This window comes from Tinamus guttatus, unplaced genomic scaffold (genome assembly GCF_059628265.1).
Source record: "Tinamus guttatus ecotype Peru unplaced genomic scaffold, ASM5962826v1 Tinamus_guttatus_pri_ptg000366l, whole genome shotgun sequence".
In the NCBI taxonomy this organism is placed as follows: Eukaryota; Metazoa; Chordata; class Aves; order Tinamiformes; family Tinamidae; genus Tinamus; species Tinamus guttatus.
In genome coordinates this window covers 1,429,856-1,445,236 of record NW_028288900.1, presented here as the reverse complement: position 1 = coordinate 1,445,236, position 15,381 = coordinate 1,429,856, and the positions used below count along the sequence as shown (strand labels likewise).

General features: G+C 44.4%; 1 protein-coding gene across 1 annotated transcript in view; it reads left to right on the top strand.

Annotated features, from left to right (window-relative positions):
- The first annotated feature begins 9,289 nt into the window (after nt 1-9,289).
- Nucleotides 9,290-15,381, top strand: part of RNF217 (ring finger protein 217) — a 54,146-nt gene continuing 48,054 nt past the window's right edge. Inside the window, exon 1 of the mRNA XM_088530324.1 lies at nt 9,290-9,904. Coding sequence (XP_088386450.1) covers nt 9,290-9,904 — 615 coding nt within the window. The remainder of the gene's footprint in view (nt 9,905-15,381) is intronic.

Genomic DNA, 15,381 nt, shown 5'->3' with positions numbered 1-15,381 from the left:
CCTGGGACCAGCCCCATTTAATGCGGAACAGCCCCATTTAATGGCCCTTCCCTACTGGCAGCTACGTCTTGATTTTGACTACCAGTTTTTTTTGTCTGTTTTCCATTCATACTACATCTGCTAAACTGCAAAATCTTTAAGATTGGAAAATCCTGCGCACTAAGATAGATGCTTCGCCTATTTCTCAATGTCATTTCTAGACATTTCAGAGATAGCTCTTGTCCTGTTGACATGGCTAAGGCAGCTGGACAGAAAGGGTCCTGAAAGTACATGATGTTAACATATGCTGTTAATAAATTTATGTAAACAAAACATGCCTTTATTTGGGTCATTGCTTCGCTGGCATTGACTCAGGTTATATCAGTTTACCTTTCCTGACTTTGAGCTTCATCAATTTAATTTCACTAATTTAAAATCATGCCATTGTGCTACATTTAGATAAATTCTTATCTTACAATAACTAACTTATATCCCGAAGGAACCACAGATAAATGTTTTCACTGGAAAGTCAAAAGTACTCAGTGAATACCACTTCATTAGTACTAGCAGTACAAAGAGAGCACATAGCTGTTTCGCATTTGAGGTGCTTAACCAGCCTTTTCCTACCACTAGACCTTTTTGGATATGAAAAGCTCATAGGTAACGAAATCCAAAAAGACAAAGCTGATTGATTGCAGTTACGTGGTTTAAATGTTTCTCTCCTGCTATTGCTATCTTCTCTTTCCTTTAACGCTCTCTCTTACAAGGAGGTTGACTCTAAATTGTGGGTGAGATTGCACAGTCAAGCATGAGTAGCTGTATACTTCTATTTTAACTAATATAAGAAACACTCTTTATTGGAGCTATATTTACTAATTTTTATAAAATCTGCCACTGCTGATATAAAAGTTAAACTTCTGACTTGGGATTGAAAAAACATGATGATGAGAATTTTCCCTGTGAACGTAACTCAAGTTTGTCTACGTTTTAAGCTATACCAGTGATGTTCCCCCTGGGAATTTGAGGCTACCTCCAGTGAGTTAGTCTCAATCCTGCTTTGCTTCCAGAGATTCATGCAGGAAAAAACTGTCACAACTGGCTCCACTTGTTGTTTCCCAGCAGATCGGCATATGTGCGGCTTCTTGGGAAAGCTCCTGCAAGAGGTTGGCATTTTTGAGATTTTTTGATGCTGCTGATAAACATGTCAGATCCACAGAAGAAACTGCAGGGGTTTGACGGCGACCTTGGCTTGCTATTCAGATTCCGCTCTCAGAGATTAAGCATATTCTTTTCATCCCAGACAGTATCTTTGACTGTTATACTTTTTCCTCGGTTATGGTTTGCTAGGATAAGAGGCTTATTGATGCCCTTTCATCACCCCAGAGATTGCTTCAACATCTCTCACTTTTTTCTTTCACTCCATCCAAGACTTTTTGTGTAAACCAAGCAGCTAACCTTATCATTTGAGTGAGACATGTTCACATTGCTCCCAGAATGGCCACTAAAGAACATTTTTCTGCCCAGAGTGCAAATTGTTTCTCACCAGTATTTATCGTGCTACTGACTGAATTGCCCCATTTTCTAAAAAATAGTTTTCTGTTGCAATCTGTGCAATGCCCTAGCTGGCCTTCACTTTTTAACATTATGTTAACATTATGTTATTATATTAACACATTTGCCTGTTTTAAAATGAGACATGTTAGATAACAGAATATTCGAAAAGGCTTCTAAGGAGAGCTCTACAGAGTAATTCCTCATGTAAACTGCATAATATTTATCCACTCTTTTTGTGTGTTAAAAATGAAGAATTAAGAAATTAAGAAATGTAAAAATTGACCTCTAATTATGGGCAGAAAGATCCCCCGACATGACAAACAATGCATAGCATTTTGAAAAATAATAACAATTATCTTTCATAAATATATTTACCTCATTCCTTGTCAATCACTCTGTTTTTGCAGACCTTCACTAAATGTGTGCTGCCTGTCACTGTGCATATTTTGCATTGCATGTGGGATGCACATACTGCAGCTAGCAAATAGCTAAGTTTTGGTCAAGATCATTTACCCCCTCTCCCTACTCTTCAGTGCTTCTCAGTTCCCATTGCAGTGCAATACAGGCAAACAGTAGGATAATCAATATTTCAATACACCTACCTTGCAAAGCCTCCTTTTTTCCTTCCTATTTTCCATCTACCTATGGAGATGTCCTGAGGAAGAGTAGGGCATCCCTACAGTAAAGCCAGCCTTTTAGGGCATGCTGTTACCTTGCAAATGACAATGTCAAAGCCTTAAAATGAAGCTTTATTTCAGCCAGTGGCGGTGTAGTCAATTAACAAAGTAAATGTAGAGAGGAGAAGGATAGGAATATATATGTAATTTTGCTTTAACTATAAAAATTGTCTAGGAATGAATTAACTAACTCCATGTACCATGCTAGATTTGGAGATTACTGTGGGCTTTTTCTTTTCTGTGTTATGGCAATAGCCACAGAGTCTTCAAATGGAGATGCAGGAATTCACAGGGCCACGCGGTGCCTCAGCTGCAAACGCTCCTTGCCGCACGCAGCGCACGGCCTGCATAGCTGACACAGGCAAAGGGTAAAAGGGGAAGCAGAGATATGAGAGTATCTTGTGCAAGGTCACACGGCCGGGCAGTCATGGAGCTGAGATTAGCAAGGAGGCCCCCGGGCTCCCGTTCCGGTGCGCCCTCCGACGGGTCTCACCGCCTTTCCCCAGCGTGTTTGCTAGAGGAGCCCTGTTTGTTATAGCGGCTCTTTGCAGAAGTGGTAAGTGTCACCAGAGTCGCATGGCATGTTATATGAGCCTTTGCTGATAGCAGCAGGTTTCATTGAGCTGCAGACACAAGCAGAAGGAAGTCTTCAAAATCATTCTGAAATTGGGCTTTAAGAAATGAGGAGCCATAATCAAATAGCTAATTCGAGCAGCTTTATGTATTTTCACTATTTGATCGGGTTAATTACTTAATTTGATTATTTTCTGAAATCCCTTTAAATTATTAACAATGTAAAAACCCTCAAGTACAAAATGATAAAAGTGTAATTTGATAATCCTGTAATATGGGTAGACAATTGTTTTAACAAATGTTCAACTGATTTTCAGGCCTGAAGCTAAGAATGAAAAGATCGCAATTTGTACATCAGAGAATTACACAGGATATTTCTGAAAATGTAGCTGCTAAGCCTTTATTTGAGAAAACAATCCATTTGTGTGTCATTCTGCATGGTTAATTAAAACAATAAGAGCTATACATTGTATTTGCCTTTCAGCACAATTAACTTTTACTGTGCTGTTGTCTGATAATTCTGTGGTGAGCCGACACATTAAAGTAAGCTTCAAAGGCATATTAATAAAAATAATGTGATAATGAAGGTTTCTTTATTTCAAAGAATCAAAAAACAGTGAAGCAACTTGGAATGCTTTCACGCCTTCATTGCTGTGATGAGCGCAGAACAACTTCAGTTTTCCAAAGGAGATTATATCAAATCCAAGCTATGGATATCAGCATTTCATCCAGGTTAATACTGATAAATGATACACAAATAGTCTTTCACTTGGGTCATTAAGAAGAAAAACAGCAGATGTTGCTACATGGAACATAGCTTGGTCCTACAACATCCGGTCCTACAACATCCGGGGAATAAGCAAAGATTCTCAGATCACTCTCTCTGCTTTAAACTCATGGTCTTAAAAAGATGAGGATGATACGAGACGTTGCTTCACTGAAATGCTTCTTTGCGTGTGGGAAAGATAAGAGTGGTTCCCAAGTTTTGAGCTTGGATGACACCGTAGATGATAATGTAGTAAGAAAGAACAGGAAAAATAAAAAGGATGGATGAGATGGAGAAGGAGGCTTTCATTGCCTTAAGCGGCTGATGGGTCGAGCCAACAACATAAAAATGGATTCAGCAAGATCAGAAACGGAAAAATGGTCATGAATTGCTCTACAGAGCTTTAGGGTAAACAGAGAGCCTTGTGGTATTTTTATAAAAATGAAGCAATGATAAAAAAAAAAAAAAAAAAAAAAGATGGTTAAAATTAGTGAGGCAGGGAGAGAACTAGGAAAAAATGGTGTCAATGGATTAAAAGGATGATTTTTGAGAAGGAGGTAAGATGCTTCAATTCAAAGCAATAAAACAGAGGTTGCAGACTGCCCTACAAAAGCTGACTTGAGACCTTAATAAGATCCATTTGAAAAGAACCACACTTTTCAGCAGGACATTTCATCTCTCTAGTATATATGTGAATACTAAGCTGATACAAAGTCCAAAAGCTTTGATTTGTTTAAGCAGTGCTTTCTCTGCTTGAAGATACTTCAGTATATCAGTATATTTTTCTTACAATTTCAGCTGTGTGTAGATGACTATGTTCTCCTATAAGTGTCTAATTAAATTATTTGCAAAAGGTATTTGTTAGAATCTCTGCAGCTCTTTCAAGAAACAAATCAGTATATTTTATCTTTAAAGTTGCTTCCACAGTACAAAATATTAGTACAGACTCTTTTCATAAATTCTGCAACAAATAAACTAGGCAGATGGGAATCCTTCCTGATTTAATTAAGGGATGTTCATAAGAAAATATTATAGTGTATACTATATTTTAATCTGTATCTTCTGTAAAAATGTCGAATTTTCACTTCACAAAAAGATGACTAGAAGTCAAGGAGTTAATTCTGTTTTACTCCCAGCTGCAAAAATATATTGTATAATTACTAAACCCAAGTGCTGTCAAGGATGCTTTCTTTTATGTACTATATAATTCAGATGTTAGAAGGATTTTTCTAGGTGGGTCATAAAAGTATGACCACATCTTTATTGTCAAGTAAAATGTGCCTAGGTAACCCACCCGAATTCAGAAAAGAAAATGATAGAGAAACATTAAGTGTTCTGCTATTATTGGATGGTCCCAGAAAATTTTTGTCATTAATGATATGTTATTGCCACGAGCTTTTGTTAGAGAAGATTATAAGTACTATTTTGGTGAAAACTGTCAAGCCAGTGTAGCCAGTTTCATGACTTTCGAAAAAAACGGCTTTGTCTAGAGTGGTATTTATTGGATGTATGCTAGAGAATGTAAGAAAATAAACTGTAGGTGGACTATTCCAGCGCAGAGCAGTGACAACCAAAAGTGTTGAGGGGCAGATAAGAGTCAGGGTGCAGAGACTCTTGTGCTACAGCTGTCCGTGAAGTCGGACGGAACATGTGTTGTTCCTCCTATGACAAATGAGAACCTGAATTTTTAATTACTTTTCAAGATAAATATAAACATTTGGTTAAAGGTATTTCACAAAATACTCAGAACACATTTGTAATGGTAGGTGAGACAGCAAGCTAAAATATTAAATCCTTCTAAAAAATCATAGCAAAATAATAATTAAAAAAAACCAGACTCTCAGAAAATGCTGGTTCTGCTTCCAGTAGCCTAGTATCACCTGCCAGTTACTTACTGCTGCACATGGAAAAATAATTCTTCAGATTTCCTCACAGGCCATCAGAGGGAGGGAGGGAGGGAGGAAGAAAGGAAGAAAGGAAGGAAGGAAGGAGGGAAGGAAGGAGGGAAGGAGAGAAGGAGGGAAGGAGGGAAGGAAGGAAGAGAGAGAGAGAGAGAGAAAAGAATATTAATTACTCATACTTCAAATTTTAATTATTTTCAGCAAAAGTAATTTTCAAAAGGACTCTTGAATTACAGCCCTGGAAAATCAGTTTCCTCCTCCTTTTTCCTCTATATACGTACATCCTTTTTCGCATACAGGCAGACACACACGTAAGTATAGCTGATACAGACAGAACAGCCTACCTTAGCTCAGCTGTATTGCTAGAAGTTTTTAAAATCAGCCATGGATCTTTATTGGCAATTGTGTGTAGCAATTAATTTTGCATTTTGCTTATATATTGTATAACTGTATTTTTTTTTACTGAGCTTTTAAGTAAGCTTTTTGTTCTTTAATTAAAGGAAAGAGAGGAAGGAAGTACTAAGGAGTGAAAGTAAGGAAAGAAGGAAATTCTCATGGTGACACTTTGTGACGTTTTACAAGTTGGGAAGAACTGGACTAGTTGATGTAGTAGCAACTGACATCACATTGATATAAAAGCAAACAGTTTCTTTGTTCAGTATGAATATAAGTAAATAAGCAAGTAAATAAATAAAAACATAATCCTGACCAGTCAATTACATTTAGTATTTGAAAATATGACTGCAGGAACCTCAGACTCAACTGCAGAATTTAAAAATGAGGCACGAGTAAAAGATCTGCCCTGAAATAAATGTCTTCAAACCAAACCCTCCAATACTCATAACAAAGAAATTAAAAAATGATGGACTTTGCTGTGTTCCCAGAAGTCAGCAAATCCAGGCTCTGGTTGATGCTGATGGAGAAAGCTTCTCAAAATGGGAAATTCTCCTCACGGAGGATGCGCTGCAGCTGCCTCTTCACACCTCATTTGCAGAGCTCAAATGTGTGACTTTCCGCTGAGCTCCACTTAGCCATCAGAGAAAGAAAAGCAGCTTCCAGCAACTAGACTCAGTTCCACACAGCTGTGTTCAAAGATGATAAAGTTCTCCTAAAGCAAACAGTTCTGTTAAGGGGAAAAACAAAACAAAACAAAAAAAAAACAGATATTTGTAGGTTAGTTAATTTGATTGTTATCTTTCTTATGCAAATCCCTTAGTGCTGTTATCTTTTAAATATCTTTTATAAGGTTTTGTTTAAAGTCTAGACATGACCTAAGAGAAATGTAAAATGTGGAATCGGAAATCGTGTTTTAAAACAGCAACAACAACAGCAAAGCTGTAGCAGCAGAGTCCTGCAGGGTGCAAATCCTGGGCGCCCCGTGGTTGGTCGCAGCACCCCAGCAGCACGGGCAGAGCGGGCACCGTCTCGTGCTGCCGGCTCCTTCCGCAGCTCTCCTGGGGCACGCGCCAGGCAAAACAGTGTCCTGCTGTAGCAGATGGGTGGAGGCTCCAAAGATTTTGTTTTGTTGCTTTTGTTTTTTTTTTTTTTTACTCTGAAAACTGCTCTTTAAAGTGGTTCTAATATGATTCTGCGCAAATCACAGTGGAAGAGGCCGCTGGCTAGCACATGATCGACTCACAGGTCACATCACGATTACCCGATGCCAATGTATCTTTCTGTCCATTGCTACATAATTTCATATTCCTGCATGGTTAACGTGAGACGATATACACAGATTGTGGCAACGGCCTTGCTGCAAAGCATGCACGTGTCAGGGCATTGCAGGGCAGACACTACAGCTATACTGAAATGATCTCCCTTCACACAGCCTTTGCCACAATATGTTACGTATCCTGACAAACCCTGAGCCATCTGTAATTCGGATTTGCTTCATAGTTCCCCCTGAGTTTATTAGCACAAATGTCGTCGTCGTCGTGAATTCCCCGGGCCCGTTTGTTCCTGGCTGTGTTACAGCACACTTTTTCTGCATTAAGCAAACAGTTGGGCAACGCTGCTTGCTCTTGCAATGATGCAGTCTCTCTAGGTTTTTCTGTAAGCTCCAGCTTCGCCGGGGCTTGGGATATGGCCGTCTAATGCTTATTCATTAAGAGTTGTATATTTTGCATGTTCAGAGGAAGCGTGGGGGTTATAAACTCAAAACGCTCGAGTAAGAAAAGCTAAATAAAAATAATCCAAATGTGTACTATATAAAAGGAGAAATTCTCCCATGTGAGGGTCCTACAGGGTAGCTAGCATGTGATATTGCCTAAATTCCTCCACGCTGCCTCCCAGCTCTGCTGGGGCTGAGGGAAATGGAGCATTTCCCGCAGCGGAGACCCCAGCCCAGCAGACCCCCGAGGCAGCCCCTCTGCCACCCAGGCCTCCTCCTGCTCTCGTTTCCATCACTCCAGCCCCACATCCCAGGGCTCACAGAGTGGCTCTCCTGGTGCCTGTATTGAAAGCACCGCTCATCCCTTTGAAAATATTTTTGCCTTTATTCATTTTTGGAAAATTTTAAATTTACATTCTTTAAAAAACATATCATACGTAAGGCAGAAGTGACATGGCTCTAGCTACAAATTACTGACTGGTAATTACTGGTTAGTGCTCCAGGCAGAGCTTGGGACGGAAACTCCTGCTAAATTGCCCCACTCCCAGCCCCAGCTCCACAATAGCCACTGCATCGCACCCCATATCCGACAGCATCGACTTCTGGAGGTATTTCCCACCAGCAGCAGCATGCAGCTCGCTGGCAGACTTTCTGTGCGCAAGGTGCACATGCTCCTCCTATCCTCTTAATTACAAGTACCCATATTCCCATACGGATCAGCCTGTCGGATTTTAATTGAGTAAATTCTCCCTGCCAGCGCCGCTGTGACGCATGTGCACGTGCGTCTCCCCTTGGTGCTTCACTTCTACGGGCACACGGCAGCACGGATGCTTCCTGCCGCGATTCATCTCCTTCGGAGGGAGCGTTTTAGGAGGGCTGATATGTTTACTCAGAATGTTACCATGCGGTGTGTCAATAAACTTCCAAACATTTTTGAATTTGGCATTTTGAAATTTAGAATGGCGTTTGCTTCCTAGTGAGTACCTTTTATTTATTTATTTATTTTATTTTTATTTTATTTCCCCCTTCTTTTTCTCCACGTGCCTTAGAAAAGCACGGTCTTTCCAGACAGCAGCGACAAGGGCTCCTTTAAGGTGACAGGCACCGCCCCCTCTAAAAAAATAAAATAAAGAAGCAAGGAAAAGAAAAGAAAGAGGAGAAAGATAAAGGGAGGAAAGGAAAATAAAATAAAATGAAATAAAATAAAATGAAATGAAATAAAATAAAATAAAATAAAATAAAATAAAATAAAATAAAATAAAATAAAATAAAATAAAATAAAGAAACTAAACCGAGGCAGACACGGGGGCTCGCGGTGCTCCCGCACGGCCGAGCCGTGCCGAGCCGGGCCGGGCTGGGGGCGCGGGCGCCGCCCCGAGCAGGGGCCGGGCCGGGCCGGGTTCGTCCCCGCGCTGTTTACGAGTGAATGAGGGGCCGGGCCGGGCCGGGCCGGGCCAGGCGGGGCGTGGGTCGGGCCGGGGGTGTCGGCGCGAGGCGGCGCCGGTGCCGCTGCCCGCGCGCGGGGGCGGCCGCGTCGGGGCCCTGCGGCGGCGCCAATGGGGGCCGGGCCGCGGCGGGGGGCGCGGGGGCGGCGCTGAGCGGAGCGGCCGCCGCTTCCCCGCGAGGCCGGAGCGGCGGCGCCGGTGCCCGCCGGCGCTCGGGACCCGGAAGCAGAAGCGGCGCCGGGAGGCGGCTGGATGGGAAGCGGCGGCGGCGGCGGCGGGCGGCGATGGGGGAGCAGCAGAGCTCGCTGAGCGCCCCGCGCGCCCCGGCCGCGCCGCCCAGCCCGGCCGCGGCGGCGCCGGAGCCGCAGGAGCCGCCGCGCGGGGCGGGCGCGGCGCCCGGGCCGGGGTCGGGGCCGGCGCCCGACGGGGAGCAGCCGCCCGCGGGCAGCGCCGAGCCGGGCGGCGGTGGCGGCGGCGCGGAGGAGGCGGCGGCCGGGCCGGAGGCGCGGGGCGGCGCGGAGTCCGCGGAGGAGGGCGCGGAGGGCGGCGGGCGGCGGCGGCCCCCGCGGCGGCACCTCTACTGCACCGTGTACTGCGTGGAGAACGACCGGGCCGCGGGCGGCGCGGCGCAGGGCGGCGGCGCGGGCGGCGGCGCGGGGCAGCCCGCGGGGCGGCGCGGAGCGGCGGCGGGCGGCGAGGCGCGCGCGCCGGGCGGCAGCATCGAGGTGCTCGACGTGTACCTGCTGCCCGAGCCCTTCTCCGGCCTCCTGGGCGGCGACTTCGCGCCGCTGCTGCTGCTCAGCTGCCGCGTGTGCCTGGAGGAGAAGCGCATCCAGCCGCTGCCGTGCTGCAAGAAGGCCGTGTGCGAGGAGTGTCTGCAGCGGTACCTGAGCGCGCAGGTAGGCACCGGCGCCCGCTTCCCGCCTCGTTCTCCCCGGCATTTTGGAGTTCTTACGTGGCTGGCAAGCTGCCTTCCCAAAACGAGTGCGGGGTGTGCCGAGGGGCGCAGGTCGGTGGCATTGGCAGCTGCTTTCGAGGTGACTTCTTGTGTGGCAAATTCAGCCTTTCGGTCCTGCAGCCGCTTTGTCGGCGTTCGCTGTTTGTGTTGTGCTCATGTGAAGTGCCCCCTCTGATAGATTCTGTGGGCCCCTGCCGTGGGCACACACTGCGCTAGCTGGGATCGTGCCAGTTACGAAAGATTGAAATGGTGTGTGTGGGAAGGGGGGGTATTTATGTAGTCGTTCTTCAAGAGATTCAGCAGAAATAAGAACTTTATTAAAAAAAAAAAATATCCTGGCTAAATAGCTCCATGTGTGTAAGCTACTTATTTCTTCATCACAGTTTGGTTTGCTAGACAGAACTGCTGTTTCAAAGTGAAATACTGGGATTAAAACCTAAGCGCTCATTTCCACTAGTGTCTTTAGGTGCTGGCTTAGCACTGCAAGACATTTCTGCGGTGTTTCTAGGGTAGGCGTGCCCTAAACCTGCGGAGCAGCGGGAGAAGTATGGAAAAACAAACCCAGAGAAATGTCTCCCCCACCACCTTTAGTGCTTCCAAGCATTTGAGACGTGCGGTGGAGATGCGCTCTTTGGGGGCAGAACGTGTTGTTTTTACACCTGCCGGCCCTGGGAGCCACGTGAGCAGAGCCTGCTGCGGCCGGGCTGCGTGCGCAGGAACAGGGGAGGGAGCTCCCGCTGCCCCCGTGCCCTGTAAATAGCTGCAGGTTGTTCTGGCGAGGGCGTTTTGCTGCTTGGGGCTGGCACGTGCTGGCTGGGCCCTCTGGCTGTCGGCTTGCCTCCATTCGCCGGCGTTGGTAGGGTTTGCGTTGCCGAACCCTGAGCTGGCTCAGGTTTTTCTGAAACGCTTTAGTTCTGCATAGATAAGGACAGCTGTAATGTGGGAACGAATGGGATGAGAGAAACTGGAATTGTGTTCATGAATGTCTGCTGCAGTACTGAAATTCAGGGACATCCAGTTCTTGAGCCTTCCTGCACAGAGCCCATCATGCTTGTTTTGGTTTTCAGTTAAGTGATGGATGGGAAGCGCTTATTAAAATGTGTGGGCTGATGCCGTGCGGGTCTGGTGGTCCCTCTGTCCGCTGCAACCCCGACAACAGGGATCTCACACAGAGGAAGGGCCAGTCGGGATCCTGGTCAAACCTCCGTGTCTGCGGCGTGGCCGTAAACACGGAGTGGGGCTGTCGGAGCCCCTTTTATAGTAACGGAGATGCTCTCTTCAGGGAAGGCGCTGCTGTGGCTGAGCCCTCCGGAAAGCCGGCCCTGGAAGCTGTTAAAGGGCCTGTATGGCAGATAGCCACGTTGATACTTGTACACGTGATCCTGGGGCGTCTGCGGGCAGGAATACAATCCTCGAGGATTGAGGTTCACGCAGCACTGTGGACATGGCGGGTTATAAATGTTGTTATGGCCAGATATAGCTCTACCCGCTTTATATATTGCTTTAGAGAAAAGGGAAGCTAAACACTGTCAAAATAGTCCAGTGTGTTCTTCATCTATTTTGCTTCTCTGAAAGTGGTATTTCTCTGCAGGGAACAGTAAATGATGCACCTGTCCTTTGTGCTGTTGAAGGACCCTGTGACTCACCCTGAGAGGAGGGAAAAGATTTATTTCAGAACTGTATTTTATATTTCGGAGGAATTTTGGGTAAAAATGAGTGGAAAGGTAGTTTAGAATAGAAATAAATTCATCTATGATTTCTGAGACCTAACATCATATTGCAAGAAAAAGAAGCTAGTCAAAAGCTTTTTTTTTTTTTAAAAAAAAAAAAGAGTAATGTTGAAAAGTTGGTTCTATCAGAAAATTTAAACTGAAACTTAAATTTAAAAATATAAACTTTTAAAATTTAAAAATTGAAATTTAAATTTCAATTTCTGTAGAGTTGGATTAGTCTAGGAACAGAGCAGGGGAGTAATGCACCTTGTTTGGATTTGGATTCTGTCAAAGAAGTACAAATCTCTGTCCTTGGTTAGAGGACATTTCCTCTTAAGTATCTGGAGCAGGGTGTATGCAAGGTATATGCTTAAATTTGCAGTACGTTGGCAGAACACTTAAAAACTGTGTTTTCTTTGATGTTCTTCTTCCAGCTGAGGAAAGATGGAGTCTCCTATGGTAGTCTAATTATAATTTCTGAAATGATGCTTAATGGGGTATCAAAATAAAAGCCCTGCTAATGTTCTTTACTCTCCTCTGTACAAATAAGACCTTGCACCAAAACTTGTGCCTTATTACATTTTATAGATTAGAAAATCAACTCAAGTTTCGGGTATTGCTGGAAAGAAGATTATCCAGGTGAAAATGCCCCAAGTGCCACCAGGTGCTCTCCCGGTTTTACAGGCATGGGGGAAATCAGGTTAATTGGTTTAGGAATGTAGGATTGGAAGGGCCTTAGAGGTGAAATCCAATGCCTCTTATCACCTGCACCTTGCTGCGTAATCCCTTCCAAAGATTTCGCAGCCGCGCAGGAGCCAGTGAGGGAGCCCAGGGCTCAGGAAAAGCCTCCCGTTTGGTACAGACACAGCTTGGCGCTGCCCCCATTTACCCGTTGCAGGGTGGCAGAGGGGCAGTACTCACAAAGGTTGGACTGTGGCCATTTTTACACACACACACACGCGCGCGCATCTGTAAAAATAATGTTGCATTTGCCTTTCCTGCACTCTGCATCTCCGTCTGCATTTAGCGTGGCATCAAGCGCGGTCTGCTCCAGAAGCTGTGCGCACACATAGGTTGCCTAAATGGGTGAATCACTTCCTAACCTCTCCTGGCTGCTTGTAAATCTGAGTCAGAGGGGAGTGTTTGCGCCTTGTTTTGCTCTTCGTGCGTGTGTGTGTCCATGGGGTTTTTGTTTGGAAATTTTCTTTAGAAAAACAAACACATAATGAGAAATCGGACATAAGAAGAGGGAAAGAGAGAGCAACTGTTTAACTAAGATTTTATATTTAACTTAACGTGCCTGGTAAAGAGGCAAAGGTTTATATGTGTTTTCGCATCTCTCCAATCTGTAAATCTGACAAGTGCTGTTCAGAAGAATAATCTCATCCCTCACTTTTCAGCACATACTACATAGACCAAATTAACATATGCTGTTTCCTAACATCTGTAAATTACAGTATTCTCCCTAATAAACGTTTGAAGAAATATATGTATTTATAATTGTATCTACACTTACTTCACCTTTACTATAATTTACAAATGTCTTAAATAAACCTCAGAGATTTTACTGCCTGCCTTTTCCACTTGCAAATTAGGAAACCTGATAATCCAGTTTTGATCCTGTGTTCATTAGCAGTGCTTTATTTTGTAAATTTTGTAATTCTCTTGGAGCAGGCATCCTTTTATTAAAGGGCTTTAGCTGAAGTTAACTTACGCAGCATGCTATATCCCCAGTCAGATATGGCTTTAATTGTAGGAGCATGAGTCAGCTCAGTGGACGTGACTGAATCAGAAGGGACCCTCGGGTGGGGGGTTGCACCTGACAGCATCTTGTGGGCGGCTTTTGGTGGAGCTTGAATCCTCCTTAACTTCCTTGAGCAAAATAATCTGTGATCTTCCACCTGCCTGGGATCTCTTAGCAGTTTTCCTCTATTGGTGACTTGAGATCGTGTGGTCAGCTTCCCTTAATTTTGGATTTTTTTATTATTTTTTTTTTATTTAATTTTATTTTATTTTTAATTTTGGGGGTTTTTTTTCTTTTTTGTTTTGGGGGTTTGGGTTTTTCTGGGGGGCGGGATTTGTTTGTTTGTTTGTTTTATTTCTCCCAAGCATCATCTCTTTCTGAAAGACCCAGGACGAACGGCAGCAAGGAGTCAGGAGATTTTAATTTATTATTATTATTGTTTTACATGTATATTCGTAATGTGTTTGCGAGGCCATGCTAGCCAGCAGGGGCGCTCACCTGTGCGTGTGCTCAGGCGCCCGATGGCCCTGCAAGGCCGCAGGCCCCGCGCGCGGAGCCGCCTGTGCCACGGGCCCGGCCTTGCTCGCGACCCATTGGGGAGCATCGCCCTGCAGGGACTCCTGCACTGGCCACCGAGTGGAGGGGCTGGCCACCGAGTGGAGGGGCTGGCCACCAGCCGCCTCCCGGGAGGTGATGGCAGCGTCAGCAGGCGCCCGCCAGCTGAAGCTCTAAGAGGACAGAAAGAGAAGGGTTGGTAGAAATCAAAGGAAGAGAAGTGTTATGGGTTGTAGTCCTTATTAGTCCAAGGTTATTATTTGCTAGTCTTTATTAACTTAAACTAATAAAGGCTATTTAAGGTTGCTTGTCTTTAAGGTTGTCTAGGCACATGTCTGACTTCAGGCCCTCTGGATGCTTGTTACTGGATCCAGTTGGGGCCAAATCTCTGATTTAAAGCAAACTCCTACAAAATCGATCACTGCTAGAAGTATGTATTGTATACACATATGTATTCTTAGGTGTATAATTATATACATAATACATATTTAAGAAAAGTCTTTTTGAGCAATATTCTGGCATATTAATATGGCCTAGTTCATGTGCATGTCGACCTAGATCTTCCAGCACGCTAATCTTGTACTATGTTCATTCCCTGTACAAAAGTAGCTCCAAACTCATGCTACGTGGACCACTATGAGCTCGCCTTGTTAAGGAGATCAGCCTCTGCTAGATGTATCGCAGGAATGAGGGGCCATCCTCTCTTAGCCGTGACTGCCCCAAACAGGGAGATGGGAAGGAGCTGGATGGGATTTGGGCAGCCACCTCTGCCTCATTCTTCTGGTTCTCCACCCAGAGCAACTGGTCTTCCAACTGCTCTGGGGCGTCTTGGCTCTTCATTCCTCTCTTCTTGTACAAATATCTTGGCTTCCCACTGTCTGCGCCAGCCGGACTCAAGAAAAGTGTGTCTCTTAAATGGGCAGGATGCAAGTACAAAATTGTCAAAATGATTAAGAACTCTAAGGGATGTCATTTTTTTCAAAAGAATTTAGGCTGCTGTAGAAGGACATTAATTACCCACCCAGTTATGTTGGTTTCTCTGCCTTTTAGGCTGCCTCAGCTGCTTGCCCTTACCTTTCTTTCACATCTCTTACCTTTTATTTTTTTTTAAATACTTTTTGTAGGAGATGCTTCTTTTTTTTTGAGGGACACGGGTAATATATCTAGGTCTTCTATCTGAAAAAGAACACTGACTTTTCTAATGTAGAAAAAGTGAGCAATTGATCTAGTGACAAAGAAGCCTTTTAACTTCTGAGCCAATTTTTTATGCGCTTGAAGAACTTTCGGTAATGCAAAGAAATGGATTGTATTTGGAAGTTAGTGTGAGTGTAGAATCAGCAGAATTCCTGTTGAACTTTTTTTTTTTTTTTTTCTTCCCTTGAAGATACAGTTTTCTACTGTGGCCTA